Source organism: Phyllopteryx taeniolatus, chromosome 2, assembly GCF_024500385.1.
Source record: "Phyllopteryx taeniolatus isolate TA_2022b chromosome 2, UOR_Ptae_1.2, whole genome shotgun sequence".
Taxonomy (NCBI): Eukaryota; Metazoa; Chordata; class Actinopteri; order Syngnathiformes; family Syngnathidae; genus Phyllopteryx; species Phyllopteryx taeniolatus.
Window position 1 is genome coordinate 12,601,670 of NC_084503.1, and position 15,124 is coordinate 12,616,793.

General features: G+C 41.0%; 1 protein-coding gene across 9 annotated transcripts in view; it reads left to right on the plus strand.

Moving 5' to 3' along the window:
- neo1a (neogenin 1a) overlaps nt 1-15,124 on the plus strand; it is a 210,099-nt gene that overhangs the window by 148,110 nt on the left and 46,865 nt on the right. For all 9 annotated transcript variants that reach the window (XM_061761212.1, XM_061761154.1, XM_061761182.1 and 6 more), the window contains exons 6-7: nt 2,224-2,378; nt 2,561-2,681. In XM_061761212.1, the coding sequence (XP_061617196.1) occupies nt 2,224-2,378; nt 2,561-2,681 (276 nt within the window). The remainder of the gene's footprint in view (nt 1-2,223; nt 2,379-2,560; nt 2,682-15,124) is intronic.

Below are 15,124 nucleotides of genomic sequence, written 5' to 3' on the forward strand. Positions count from 1 at the left end.
GTGTTGAGTTTCGTCATCGTCATAGATGGCAGCCGTTTTTTGTCAAGAGGGTTAGTCAAGGTATATTTGCCCATTCATCCTTCCTTCAAAAATGTGAAGTTTACCAGTACCATTTGCAAGAAACAGCCCCGCACCATCATGTTCCCTCCTCCTAACTTCTCTGTTGGTATGGTGTTTTTAGAATGATGTGCAGTGCCATTTCTCCTCCAAACGTGGTGTGCATTATGGCTTCCAAACAGTTCAATTTTGCTCACCTCCGACCAGACTATATTCTCCTAGTATTTAACTGGCTTGTCCAAATGTTGTTCAGGAAACTTTAAACAAGCTTTGACATGCTTTTTTTTCAGCAATGGGGTCTTGCGTGGTGAGCGTGCATACAGGCCATGGCGGCGGAGTTGTCCATTTGACAACAGTACCTGGTAATTCCAGGTCTTTTTGAAGCTCTCCACAGGTGGTGCTTGGCTCTTGGACAACTCTTCTGATTATTCTTTGCACTCCTCTGTCACAGATCTTGCGACGAACACCTGATCGAGTCAAATTTCTGGTGGTATTATTGGCTTTCTATTTATTTATTATGGCCCCAACATTCAGAAGCTTAGATATGCGCTTGTAATCAATGCCAACATGTTTTGCATCAATTAGTTTGCGATGGTCTTGAGACAGCTCTCTGCTCTTACTCATCATGAGATGTGTCTTGACTCACACCTTGGCAATGAGACCTTTTTGTAGGCCATCAATTAGGTCTGAACCAGCTGATATTCATTGGCACTGAAAAGGGCCTGGATTGCTGTTTGATTATTGATAGATTTGAGGTGTTCAATACTTTTTCCTTGTGTAATTTAAAATTTTTACACACAACTTCATTTCTGAGCTTATTTGTTGTACTTTCTTTGTATGTATGGATTACTTGGTTTGTTCCCAACACCTGCTGAAATCTTCAGGTCAATAGCACCTTTGGAAGTATATTTAGTGACAAACATGGTGACGTGTTAAATACTTATTTCAGCCGCTGTATCACCATAAGAAATCCTGTTACACACTCCCAAAAAACACATGCAGAGATGTGTACAGAGCAGGATGATGCCTTTTTCTGACTGCCATGCAGCGACCTAGTCAGAAGGTATAGCCAGCATGTTTGCTTGCTCCTCGTGTTACCTCCATCTAGAATGTCTTTGTCTATTCTCCCACCTTTGTAACACACTGGACATAAAACTAAAAATCCCAAAGAGATGGGGTAAGTGCTCTTTAAGATCAGCACACGGACGCAGGATATTTCGCCATGTCTTTTTAGCCTTTATATTTCTTCTCATTGTTTTTTCCATCTCATACGTGAGGTTGTTTTCGAAGTTTTATTGCACAGAATTGCCTCTCCTGTCTCTTTACATGTCCTAACAGGAAGGGTGCTGCTTATCTAATTAGCTACAGCTGTGTCAATAGGATGAGGGGGACTTGACCTCATAACCTGCTACTGTGATTAATAAAGCCAAAATCTGTCTTAATCCACCCGCATCCACTAACATCAAATCAAATTAGACATTAATAGCTATCACAGAACCGAGAGAGGCTGATGGGGAAGCATCGGCAGTCTAAGCCCAGAAATCGGTCCGTGAGGCTGCCGCCTTATCAGTCAATGCAATCAAGCAGAGCTCATCCATGCACAGTGAGTCTTACGATTTCTTCTCACATGCATGTACAGTGCAGTCCAATTATATACAGAGGACGTGCTCCCTCTGACCTTGTTCCACCCCTGATTGATGAGGTGCTGCTTGGCTGCAGAAGATCAAATAACTCCTTTCTGTTCCTCATTACCAGAACCGGGAGACATATGCAAGTGTTCACCTCAGCTTGCATTACATGCTGACACATAGCCCTGATATTGAGGTTGCTGTTTTTTACCCATTGTGTAATAAAGAAAACCTAGGCTATTGGTCATTGAAATTTCCAGTGGTAGCATCTGCCCAGAAAAGTCACAGGTGCACAGTATGTGCAATTAGATGATGTAGTTGTTGTTTCTTCTGCTGTCCCTTCACTGATGATTTGGCATATGAGGAGGCAGCATGATATCATTTAGCTTTGTTCATTTTCTGCCAGAAATCATAGCATGGAATCCTGGTCAGATCTGACATATCGTTTATTGAATTTCATATAATATGACAATTGCCCATGCTTCAAAATAACATATTGTTTTGGGTCTTTTCACGAACCCCTGTCTATCTTCCACAGTTCCTCCCCAGTATGTGAAGAGGCCGGCCAACATTTATGCCCATGAGTCCGTGGACATCGTGTTTGAGTGTGAAGTCACAGGTTCACCAGCCCCCACGGTGAAATGGGTGAAGAATGGTGACGCTGTTATTCCAAGCGATTACTTCAAAATTATTGTAAGATCATTTTCCTTTTTGGATGTTAACCTATATTTTCAAAGCTGTCATATTAACTAATTTACTAATTGCTCGAAAGTTGTGGCATAAACCTTACATTTGGTGGTGGGCTAATGTTTTTTTTTTTTTTTTTTTTTTTTTAATAATTTCCTCCCTTTTGTCCATTTTGGTGCATTTTTCAGAAAGAACATGACCTACAGGTTCTGGGCCTGGTCAAATCTGATGAGGGTTTCTACCAGTGTCTCGCGGAAAATGATGCAGGAAACATTCAATCCAGTGCTCAACTCATCATCTTGGATCACGGTATGCGACACACCACAAACACCCACTCATGTTCAAGGCAGATTAAATTAATCAAGATGGATGATAATCAACAATTGATGAAGCACATCAGTTAACTCAATTATGATGCCTGATAGGACTGCATCTGATTGTTTTGCTCGGATAACAGCACTGCAGGTTTTTTTGTTTTGTTTTTTTACACACCATTAAGTAATGCCTGGCTCAAACGACAAGATTTTAGCCCCGTTATTGGTCCGATTTGCTATTGCGGGTGATTGTACAGATCAGGCCCAACATATTTTATCAGGAACGACAAAACCTCTTGTAGTATAAGATAAACTATGATCAACGATTTGGAGTTGCAAAAGCCCTGCGATGCCAAAATGAAAAGTCTAGCTTTTTGATTTTTTGGGGGAGATATGTTCCATGTAGTGTGATATATCAACGAGAACCCTGTGACATAGCATCTTAACGTCGACCAATAGGATTGCGTCTTGCAGCAGCGCCTCACCTCCCTCGGGCGCCATTGTCAACTCTTATTTGCGTGCACCATGGCAAAGAGAAAGAGGAATGAGTGGAACAACATTGAAGAAAAGCTGGTGTACTTATGGCAGCAGCACCCCTGCACTTTCAATGTCAGGTGTGATGATTATCTAACATTATGTTGCCTGCTTGCTCGCAGTATTAAAAGTATGTGAACATTACCTTGAGCTCTCCTTGAAAAATAAACAGCCCAAACAGTTCTCTCCAGAGCACCAAGGGACACCACCACATACCGTTTTCTTCTTTTTATTTATTTTTTTTAACGCAAAACATTGCCGCAATCAAAACTGACGCCTCTTCCTCCATGAGTGTTGTTGCCGCTATGGTAACGGTTATATCCGGTAGACATGTTTTACGGTCCCGCTTCATTTGACAAGGTCAACCCAATAATAGTAAAGTACGGGATATGGTGATATTGTAATACGTGTCGTGTAGTGTCGCCAGTGTTCTGACCGAGACACGGCAGGATTTTATTACAGTATTCTGTCATAGTGCCATCGTGTCTCGTAGTCTGATCCAGGCATAAAGCAAAAAAGCTCAAAAGTCTGATCAGGGAGCCTGTCCGCCATTTTTGTGCTCTAGAGCAATTTCATTTTTTTGATGTATAGTTGCACTTAATGCATCAAGCAGCCCCCCCAAAATCTAAATAAATCCAGTGAAATTCTTAAAGCTGATGTGACAAAGGAAACATGAAAACCAGAACTGAAGGATGTGGAGTGTTGCAGAAATGTGCAAACTAATCCAAGCTTCTGGTTGCTGCCACTTGCACACGTGAAAACAATCTTTTACGTAGACATTTTCTTTGCTGGTGAGGTGATCATGTCTGGAGGACTGCACAGTAGCCTGTTGTACGCAGCCAAAATATGCTTAAATTCTTATTCTCCTACTGTGTAACCAGACACAGTCGCTCATAACACCAGACGTGCTGATAAATAGACTTATGGAAAATGTTTTAATATGTTGGTTTCGTGTTATTACCTCTGAACATTAGTAGAAATGTAGCAGATCATAAATTCATCCTCATAACATTCCTATTATAAGCTGCAGGGCCAGTTAAAATCTCCCCTCAAAAAGGAAAACAAACAGAATAGGGCATCCTATCAGTGATAAAACTTTAAAAAGCACAGTTAGACAATTGTGTGTAAAATGAGGAATGGGAGAAGATTTTGTGTTGTTTCTGAATGGTTAGTACAAGAAAACAAGCTATGCTTGAGAAAAAGCCTTGTCAGGCAGTCCGAAGTCAGCCCTGATTACACCAAGCAGTAAGTTTCCTAACATATTTTTATTTGCAGTTTGTTTTTTCCATTGTAAACGGTCCCACTTTGTAGCACCCTTTGTTTGAGTACTGGTTGTTGTAATTCAGTACACTAATGTAGGGTGAAGGTAGACACCCTGTCTATTGATTGGTCAAGAGAGCATTGTCACTTGATGTTACAATTGAATCGAAAGAGGAAACGAAGAATACAAAAAGCACCATTTCAAAAATGCTGCAGATTATGGTGATAAGAGGATACTTGTTTGCAGATTATCTCAGCACACAGCACTGCTCTGTGTCATTGCTATTGTTGATTTTTCTCATAAAGTACACACTGTTGCACTAATAAGATTTCACGTCGCTCACGCAGCTGTCACTATCCAGCCTAAACGCCCTGCGGTGCCAGCACAAGCCTGATCAGAGCTTGTTTCATTTGTATTTATTGTTCTATTTGAAGCAAACTGAACTGTACTGCCTAGTGGAATGTGGCTAAACATCAAGCTGCCTTCACCCAACTGGGAAATAAAGGAGGGTGCATCTAAACACCCGCAGCAGAAATGTGGCTAATATTCATTAGTGATCATTATCTTTGTGTCTTCACTCTTCCAGCTTCAGTTTTTTGTATCCTCACTAGTGGGTGTTTGGAAAAGACAAAGGTTAGTTGTCAGCTGTATAAGCTCTTCATGTTAGCTGTTATTTATAAAATGATGTGTTGTTTGACACAATTCTTGCCGTTAAACTTCTGCATTGGATGAAATGTATACAAATTAAAAAAGAATCACTTTTTCTCACGCAAGCAAATATGTAAAATTCAAAGACGCATTTATGGGCCAGGGTATCTAAAATAGAACTCGGATTGGGGTCTAAATGATCCTGAACATTCCACATATGCATTATGCTTCAACTAGTTGCAAACAGATGTAAATTGCAAGCCAAATACCAAAAGTGGACATTAAGGTTTCCTAATTATGTTGTTTTACAGAGGCCACTGAGGTTTCTTGTAAGGTAGTCATATTTAGACTTATTGCCTTGTGGAAGTGTTTGTCATGTGTTTTCAAAGGGAGCAAATATTTAGATGGCTTTCATATCATTGACATTTTAATACATGGAACCTCAGTCCTGATGTCACTCCTACGACATTTTGAGCTTACGAACAGTATAAGCGTACAAATATGCCATCATAAAAGGCACGCTTTTTTTCATTTGATTGTTTTAGATTTCAGGAGTGAAGTGTTTTTCATGCAAATATTTACTATAATAATGATCTACCACTGTATTAGCAAAGGTTTGTGGTAGCTTTATGTACAAATTAATGTTACAGTGCCACTGTAGGAATGGAAATCTGTTGTAAACTGAGCCCCCCCCCCCCTTTACTGTACAGTATATTATATAGTTATACAGTGCTTAGATACTCTGGCACTTTTCAATTACAGCTTGGCGAGGAAACGGGTCATGTTTTTCAACTTTGAGGTTAGACAAAGCACTCATTAAAATGATTTCCACGGATGGTACGAAATCTAAGTTTGATCAGCTGGTATAGCATTTTACTGTATACCCATGTTTTGCAGTGCAGTTGCTTTATGCTTAGTTCTTGGAAATCTAATGTAGAGACACACATTCAGCATTTGTGCTGGCCAAGTCATTGACAGAGGTGGGTAGTAACGCGCTACATTTACTCAAGTAACATTTTCCATAAACTGTACTTGTCAGAGTACTTTAAATGCACCGTACTTTTTACTTTTACTTTAGTATTTATGTGAAGAAGGATCGATGCTTTTACTCCGTTACAATGATCGACATGCCGTTCGCTACTTTTATTTATTCATTCTTGCGTGTGCACGTCTATTATTAGGCTCCATCTTCAACTTCTGCATAGGGTGCCCGTTGCGCCAATCAAACGAGATCACGCCTACTGTCATTTGGCTCCAATTCACCATTCAGACGACACACGGCAGTCTCATGACCGCGCACATAGCCTTCGCGAGCCAATCAAAATGACTCATTTTTCACCAATCAGACGACACAAGGTAGTCACATGACCGCGCCCGTAGCCTTCGCGAGCCAAAATTAATCATTTGGGTGGGGTGGGGGGGAACAGCCCCGCAACTGTGTTTATTTTACAGACTCCAAAAATACAACAGCTTTGTCATGCAGCTCTTAAATTGTCAGTGCCCAAACTTGGATATTTCAGCCCACTTCAAACTTGAGAAAACACCTTGCGGTAAATTGCAGATGTTTCTATTTTTGTCTTGGCAGTGGATATGGCAAAATTAGCACAGTCCCTATGGTGTCGCACACGCACACACAATCACTTAGTCTGTTCAGCAAACAGCTTCTTCATGAAGTCATTGAAGTGAATAAAGCAAATATTGCCCAATGTATGTGTTGTTGGTTTTTGGACAGTTACAAATTGAAATGGTGCCAGATGTGTGTTGGCTCCCATATATTATTATTTTTTTTATTTTGTTTGATGTTTATGCTCTGATTTAAAAAAAAAATAATAATAATAATAATAATAATCAGAAGTTACTTCTGAATTATATGTGGATGTTTTGTAGTGGATGTCACTCGCGAGCATGAAATTGTGTTTGGATATTTAAAGCTCTGAGCTTTAAAGCTATTTTAGCCACATCTGTTACAAGTACAGTATATTGCATTGAGATGAATGGAACCAAATATTTACATGCCATTCATGACACATGATATATATATATATATATATATATATATATATATATATGCATTTCAAAAAAATCTATTGCTACTTCTGTGCTGGCTTAGTTAAAAGATTCAAGATGGCGTCTGATCAAATGAAGATGGCCCACTGTTTGATCCCCAGTCACCACATCTCTCGAAACTTCAGTTACTCATGCCTTAATGGTAGCATTAGTTAACTCGATCCACTGTTAGACATGACAACAAACGGGAAAAAAAAACAGTCCTTCCAGCCCATCAGAGGTAGGAGACTCTCACAGAGCACAGAGATTCCCCATTACTGCCACTCCCTATGACTCCCTCCATTACTCTGTTTACAAAATACTGTATATTAGACGTGACGTGGTACCACTAGCATGAAAAACTGACTGAAAATACGGGTACTATATCTTAAGTTAATGGATCACTGACTGAAATACACCTACTTTTTTTGGTTCGATAAATCTGTACTATTCTTAAAAAAACACACACACAAATATTTAAACGTGCCGTTGTGCAAACAATAATTAATTCCACATGGAGAATTTCTACTTGAAGGAAATGTGAATAGAGCAGCCTATATGCACTGTTAGTGTGTTTGTATGACCATTTATTTATTTAACATTGGATTTTTCCAGGGTTCTCCTTTAATTTCAAAATACTTTGCGGGATACTTTCACAATGCTTTTTACACATTGACAAAAACAAAACACTCCCTGTTAACACGGATCTGCAATAATGACTGAAATGCCAGGCAACTAAATAGGTTGTGATGGAAGAAGAAATATTACGTAAATGCACACTGCTTGTCCTCCTGGGTTTCTGTTTTTTGAATACCCTTTATAATAGGACTCCACTGGACACAGTATTGGTACAGTAAATGTACACTTTGCCAGGGAAGCATTGTAAACATAAGTGCAACAACAACACCATGTTCCGCCATTGTTGTGTCGGTTGTAACTAGGGTTGAGCATCGAGAACCGATTGGAACCGGGACTAACGTTACGGTCCTCCCGGAATCGTTCAAATAAAAAATAAAAAATCGGTTCCCATTTTCGATGCCTAAAGTCCGCCGACCCCGAAGAAGAAAGTGGCGAAAACCAACAAAGAAACGGCGAAAACCAAATGAAGAAGAACGCACACGAAGACGTGCTTGTGCCCAATGGCAGCGGCGAACAAAAGTGTTAACTATGTTCAAATAAATGACCATTCACCTCAGTGCAACACTTCAATTAAGATTATATTGCCTCACAGTTCAATCCCCGGCCCCGCCTGTATGGAGTTTGCATGTTCTCCCCGTGCCTGCGTGGATTTTCTCCGGGCACTCCGGTTTCCTCACACATCCCAAAAACATGCATGGTAGGTTAATTGACAACTCTAAATTGCCCGTAGGTGTGAATGTGAGTGCGAATGGTTGTTTGTTTGTATGTGCCCTGCGATTGGCTGGCAACCAGTTCAGGGTGTACCCCGCCTCCTGCCCGATGATAGCTGGGATAGGCTCCAGCATGCCCGCGCCCCGAGTGAGGAGAAGCGGCTCAGAAAACGGATGGATGGATGGATGGATATGGGGCGGAGGGGTGTTGTGACCGATGAACTGCATCATAGGGGTTCACTGCAGTGTTCACGTCTCCCTTAAACAATTTAGAGGGGGTTCACTGTTGTGTAAATGCCTCTCTTAAAAATAGGTGGTTACGAGAACCTCAGTGCGGTTTTGACATTGTGATATTCTGCAAAAGAATGTGAGGAAGCATATATTGTAAGCTTATGTAAAATGAAATGTAATAACAAGCAAAACCGCACAGATTTCATAAAAAGAGCAGTAACATTTGTTTAAAAAGGCCCTAATACAGGAAGCAGATGGGCGAGCACTCCACTGCCTTTGCTCACCACCCTTATTCCCCGTCCAAATCAAGACTTGATAATGGGCTGCTCGAAGATCCTTTCCTCCAGCTTGACAAGCACTGAATACAAGCTCAGGCCTCCTTTAGGAATACTGTGCACTCCATCATCTGCGAGCAGGGTCACTGCCGGGCCAGCAGGAGGCAAATGCGTAATGCTGCGAACGTGGGAAAATGCCGGCACAGCGCAGCCCGGTCAAATGGCATCAAACGTGTAACTTCAACAGTAGACACCAGCGTCAATATGTGACGGTTCGAAACATGTTGGGCTCTGCTGGGACACACCGATATGCTCACATACAGTCATAGCTGTTACAGCTTTTAATGTCAAGTCCTTCGTAGTATCACTGTCATATTGTCAGCCACAACTTTAGGTACATTTATTATTAAAATGCAATGACAGGCTTTTTGCAATAACACTCATCTCGATTCTACTATTTCGGCAGGAAGGTATCAATATACCTTTGTGGGAATTATGTATGTGCCTACTGTCATTCATTGTCAAACTGGCAAGCTCCCAAGGTCAATTGAACTAATATAATGAGCATTCCCACACGATACTCTACCGATCTTTGATCAGACCACTGTAAGCACTTTGTAGAGGTGAGTCAATCATTGCTTCAACCGTAATAAATTAATTATTAGTTCACTAAATGAATATGATAGTATTGTTTTTTACTGTACATAATTATTTAACTCTTAGTTATGAAGGAGAAATTTTAGAAGTTAATCTTTTACGGTACTCTAAATTCAGACTCAAATACAGCAAAAAAATCCATCTCTGTCATGCATACACATCATGTCTGTCATGCGTATGTGTGTGTTGATCATAGAGCTCCCTGCTGAAATTGATTATGAAGAGGAGAAATCATCTGCTACCAAATTGTTGTTTGTTTAGATGCTAAAGTCTGACTGGATTGTGCTGTCTTTCACAAATGCCACTTACACTGTGTATTGGTGCATTTAAATCGTCTGTTTTCATAGTGAACTTTTCAAGGTGTTGTATTAATTCAAGCGTGGAGAAGAGCTTTGCTTTATAATAAAAGGCCTGTCAGCTAAGTGCTAACTGAAAAGTTACGGGTGCCAATTTTTCTGTTGTTTTGCCCTGGAATGAGGGAAAGGGGGAAAAAAAGACTCAAATAGCCTTGGCTACCTGCGTCAGTGCTGTTGTTTGAATGTCAGTCTTGTTATAAACATCAGTTTATACCTGGCAGCACACACTTGCATGGGACCTATGATTTGTTTTGTGCTCCTTTCAACACATGCCCTTACTACTCTACAACCCTGTCCTCCAGCATGCAGTCGTCCAGGATGCCAAACTGATGTTTTTGGATGTGCTTAATCGTCTGGAATTCAAGTAGCTCACCGCTTTCCCTTCACACCCTTCCCTTAGCGGCAGGCAGATGACCCCTGCGAACGGGCCATCAAAGCTTTTATGTTTTCTGTTAGCACCCACCCTCTGTCTCCATTGTACCTCACAGTTTCCATAAGATAAAAGTAGAATAGGGAGGAACATCATCATGGGTATTGGACAACCCGCTGTCTGATGGTGGAGTGCGAGTGCCACTCAGTAGATCTCACCCAGAGTGTACGCAATATTGATGCAAGTCAGGTTAGCTTAAGTGATTTTTATCGTGAAGTACACACTGTTGCACTACTATGGCTGGGAAAGCATTCCATTTTACCTTTTCAGCCCACTCGAGATTGTTCATACACACTTGCTGTATACTGTACTTTTTAATTTTACAGCTGGCACGTGCCCTTTATCATACATCACTGTCTGTCGTATGACGTCTACTCACGTTCACACCTACGGACAATTTAGAGTCGTCAATTAACCTACCATGCATGTTTTTGCAATGTGGGAGGAAACCGGCGTACGCGGAGAAAACCCACGCAGGCACGGGGAGAAACCCAACACAGGAGGAAATACGCACACAACTGATTACCGAGATCAACGGGAAATGTATCGCAATTGCTAATCTCGATCATATACAGTGCATCCGGAAAGTATCTCAGCGCTTCACTTTTTTCACATTTTGTTACAGCCTCATTCAAAAATGGAATTTATTAAAAATTAAAAAAACAAGAAATCACATGTACACAAAGCTTCCACTGATCATCCTTGAGCGGTTCCTACAGCTTAATTGGAATCCACCTGTGATAAATTCATTTGATTGGAAATTATTTAGAAAGGCAGACACCTGTCTATTTAAGGTACCACAGGTCACAGTGCATGTCAGTGCACAAACCAAGCATGAAGTCAAAGGAATTGTCTGTAAACCTCCAAGACAGGATTGTCTCGAGGAACAAATCTGGGGAAGGGTACAGAAAAATTTCTGGCCTCCATCATCCGTAAATGACAGAAGTTCCGAACCACCAGGTCTCTTCCTAGAGCTGGCCGCTCGTCTGAACTGAGCAATTGGGGGGAAAAAGGCCTGAGTCAGAGAGGTGACCAAGAACCCGATGGTCACTCTGTCAGAGCTCCAGCCGTCCTCTGTGGAGAGAGGAGAACCTTCCAGAAGGACAACCATCTTTGCAGCACTCCACCAATCAGGCCTGTATGGTAGAGAGGCCAGACGGAAGCCATTCCTTAGTGAAAGGCACATGGGAACCTGCCTGGAGTTTGCCAAAAAGGCACCTGAAGGACTCTCAGACCATGAGAGAGAAAATTCTCTGGTCTGAGGAGACAAAATTTGAACTCTTTGGCGTGAATGCCAGGCGTCATGTTTAGAAGAAACCAGGCACCGCTCATCACCTGACCAATACCATCCCTACAGTGAAGCATGATGGTTGCAACATCATGCTGTAGGGATGTTTTTCAGCAGTCGGACCTCAGACTGGGGCGAAGCACATCCTTCCAACAGGACAACGACTCTAAGCACACAGCCAAGATAACGAGGGAGTGGCTTCAGGACAACTCTGTGAATGTCCTTGACTGGCCCAGCCAAAGCCCAGACTTGAATCCGATCGAACATCTCTGGAGAGAGCTGAAAATGCCTGTGTGCTGACGCTTCCCATTCAACCTGATGGAGCTTTAGAGGTGCTGCAAAGAGGAATTGGCGGAACTGCCCAAAGATAGGTGTGCCAACCTTCTGGTATCATATTCAAAAAGACTGGAGACTGTAATTACTGCCAAAGGTGCATCAACAAAGTATTGAAAAAAAGGCTGTGAATACTTATGTACATATGATGTCTTTTTCAAATTGTCATTACGGGGTGCTGTGTGTAGAATTTTGAGGGAAAAATTCATTTATATCCATTTTGGGATGAGGCTGTAACAGCAAAAGGTGGAAAAAGTGAAACGCTGTGAATACTTTCCGGATGCACTGTAATCGTATAAGTACTCTAATTTCCCGTGTATAATGCGCACCCATGCATAATACGCACCTCCAAAGTTGACCTCAAAATCCTGGAAAACCCTTCTACCTATGTATAATGCATTTTTACAATGCATAATTTAGCTTCTACCCATATGATCAAAACAAAAAGTATTACAGTATGTATGTATATAAGTAAAACTATTAGGATTATTATTAGTAGTATTAGGATATTTTAAAAAGGGATTTTAAAGAGGGAAAACGACTTAATGTAATGTATGCAAATAATTGAACAATTAAATATTTTTGTTTGTTGACAACCCAAGAATACCTCCCTATCCTAAAAATCCCAGCTTGGTATACTGTATCAAAACTGTTAACAGAAAGTTGCACAGGAACTAATAGAGGAAAAATACACATAGATAAAAACATACAGTAGCATCCTTGGTGGTAATGATATGTAAAAGGTTGCCTCATTAAGATCTTGTGCTGTTTCGCTGTAAAAGTCTAGTGTTATTTGTGTAGCTCCAAGGTAGTAAGACCATTGAGAGCAGAGAAGTGTGTTTCCAAGCATCTCGAGTAAGAGGCTCTGGAGATGTGCGGCATCATTGGATGTTTTGATGTGCTTGAAAGGTGAGCCCAAGGGGCCTTCCTTTTGTCTCGCAGTTAGCCTGTGACGTTTACATTGTTTACCATATCTATACATGTTTATTTACATGCCCCTAGAGGACCAGCCTGATATTGCAGATTTCTAGGAGGGATGTGTCTGCGTGTGACGTCTTTTGTTAAAGTGAGAGAACCAAGCAAAACATATTCACTCCCCAGTCATCCATGGCCCATGACTCTGCACATGGGAAGGTGTACTGTATTTATACATGCTTAATTATGAATGCATCATCCCTATTCAATTGCAGTCATCACTTTCATACCAAGCAATGTTTTTTACCCTCTATATTTGGTTCCTCCAGGGTTGTTTCAGTCTCTGTAGATACTAAATGGAATTCTACACATCCCCCTCTGTTGAGCTTTGTGGGATATTGGTTGTCACTTTTTATAGAAACCATATTACCATCGAGTAAATTCCAGGGGGCCTAATGCAAACAGATTTAACATCATGCTTTCCTTTGAATCATCTCTGTAGTTACATTGAAAAGGAGGCTCCAAATAAGAGGACATGGCTGTCGGACTTCAGAGAGACAAGTGTTCTTATTGCTGCTCGGAAATATATCATCATGGGAAATAAATGCAACCTCTTCCTCCATGTGTTGATTTATCAACTCAGATCTCGATTAGTCCTCACCACAACAGAAAAACGTAATTAGGCAAACACATCTGTGACCCACACGGTCAGCATTTTTTATCTGTTTCTGTACTATGTAGTAGCACTTCTGTACTGCCCTCTGACCATAAACCATGAGGTTTTAATTGTCTGTGGGAGCCACAAGATGGTGGCAAAGCACTACTTTTCTACTAGACATGGCAATGGCCTGTCTAAATGAAGCTTGGCCTGAGCGAGTGAATAATGAAGGCTAGCTAATAATAATAATTATTATCATCTCACAACTTTATAGGCAGACATTTAGAATTCCTTTGCCCTTTTTCATATTCTTTGACTTATTCATTCTATTACTAGCGCCACTACATTACAAATCTTTGTGGGGGGAAAAACAATTTGGTGAGGATCTTTATTGCTGCTATTTTCTTTGAGAGGTAGTAGACAAAATGTGCTTGAATAGCCATTTTTCAACCATTTTTGACTTTGCCCTCTCTTTGTGGTCCCGTTTCTGTTGCTGGTTCTTTGTGCAGCTCAGTCGTCATCAATAGCCAGTTTTTCTAATTTAGTCAGCTGTGAAAGTGAGCTGTGGCGGAAAAGAGCCACAGTCGTCAAAGGTTGCACCCAGCCACCAATAATTTTCCACCACATTTACCTCAGAACCGTTAAAGCAATTACAGGGTAGTGTTTTTGCTTGCCTACTTTATTGTACTTTATTGTTACATGGAATCAAATTATCAGCACAGAAGGAATTATTATTGGACTTCATTGAAGCGCAACCCATGTAACTATTTGGTGTGATTCAAATATACTGTAGAGGTTAGTGCTACTTCTGTAAACCTGGAGTGTTTTTGACCACATTGTTTATTTTTTTTCCGTCTGATGAAAGTAGGTAAATGTTGAATTGACCATTTCCATCAAAGTAACCATTATCGAAGACGATTACAAATGGCAGCTTATCCTGAGAAAAGACTTTCCTTTTGCAAGAACCTGGCATGCTCTGCTATATTTACCCTCATTGGTCTATCAGTAGTCCCAGTCCTGTGTGTGCTTCTGGCAGATATGAATGCCTTCTTTTAGTCGGAGCCTGACTCTTATCTGTGCACTCAGATCATTTGATGAAGTGCTTGGCTTATGTTAAGAGTCACGCCCAGGGACGCTTCCGGGCATTTGGGCCCTGGGCCCCACCATGTCATTGCTGCAAATTAAAAATACTATTTTCTAAGGCCACTGTCGGTCAGGGACCCTTAGAATCTTCATCACTTTTCTCCCCTTATGGCGCCCCTGGTCACACCACCCGAAGATAGCAGAAGCCGATAAGTGGAGTAGGCAACAGAGTTAAAAGTGGTTGTAAAGATCCAAAATGGAGGCTGTCAGCTCAATGTTTTTGTTTTTATCACAGTATCTTTACTATGGTCTACAGCCAGGTGTCCCTTGCAGCCCTCAAAGTTATTACAATATATTTAACATAAACCTTTGGC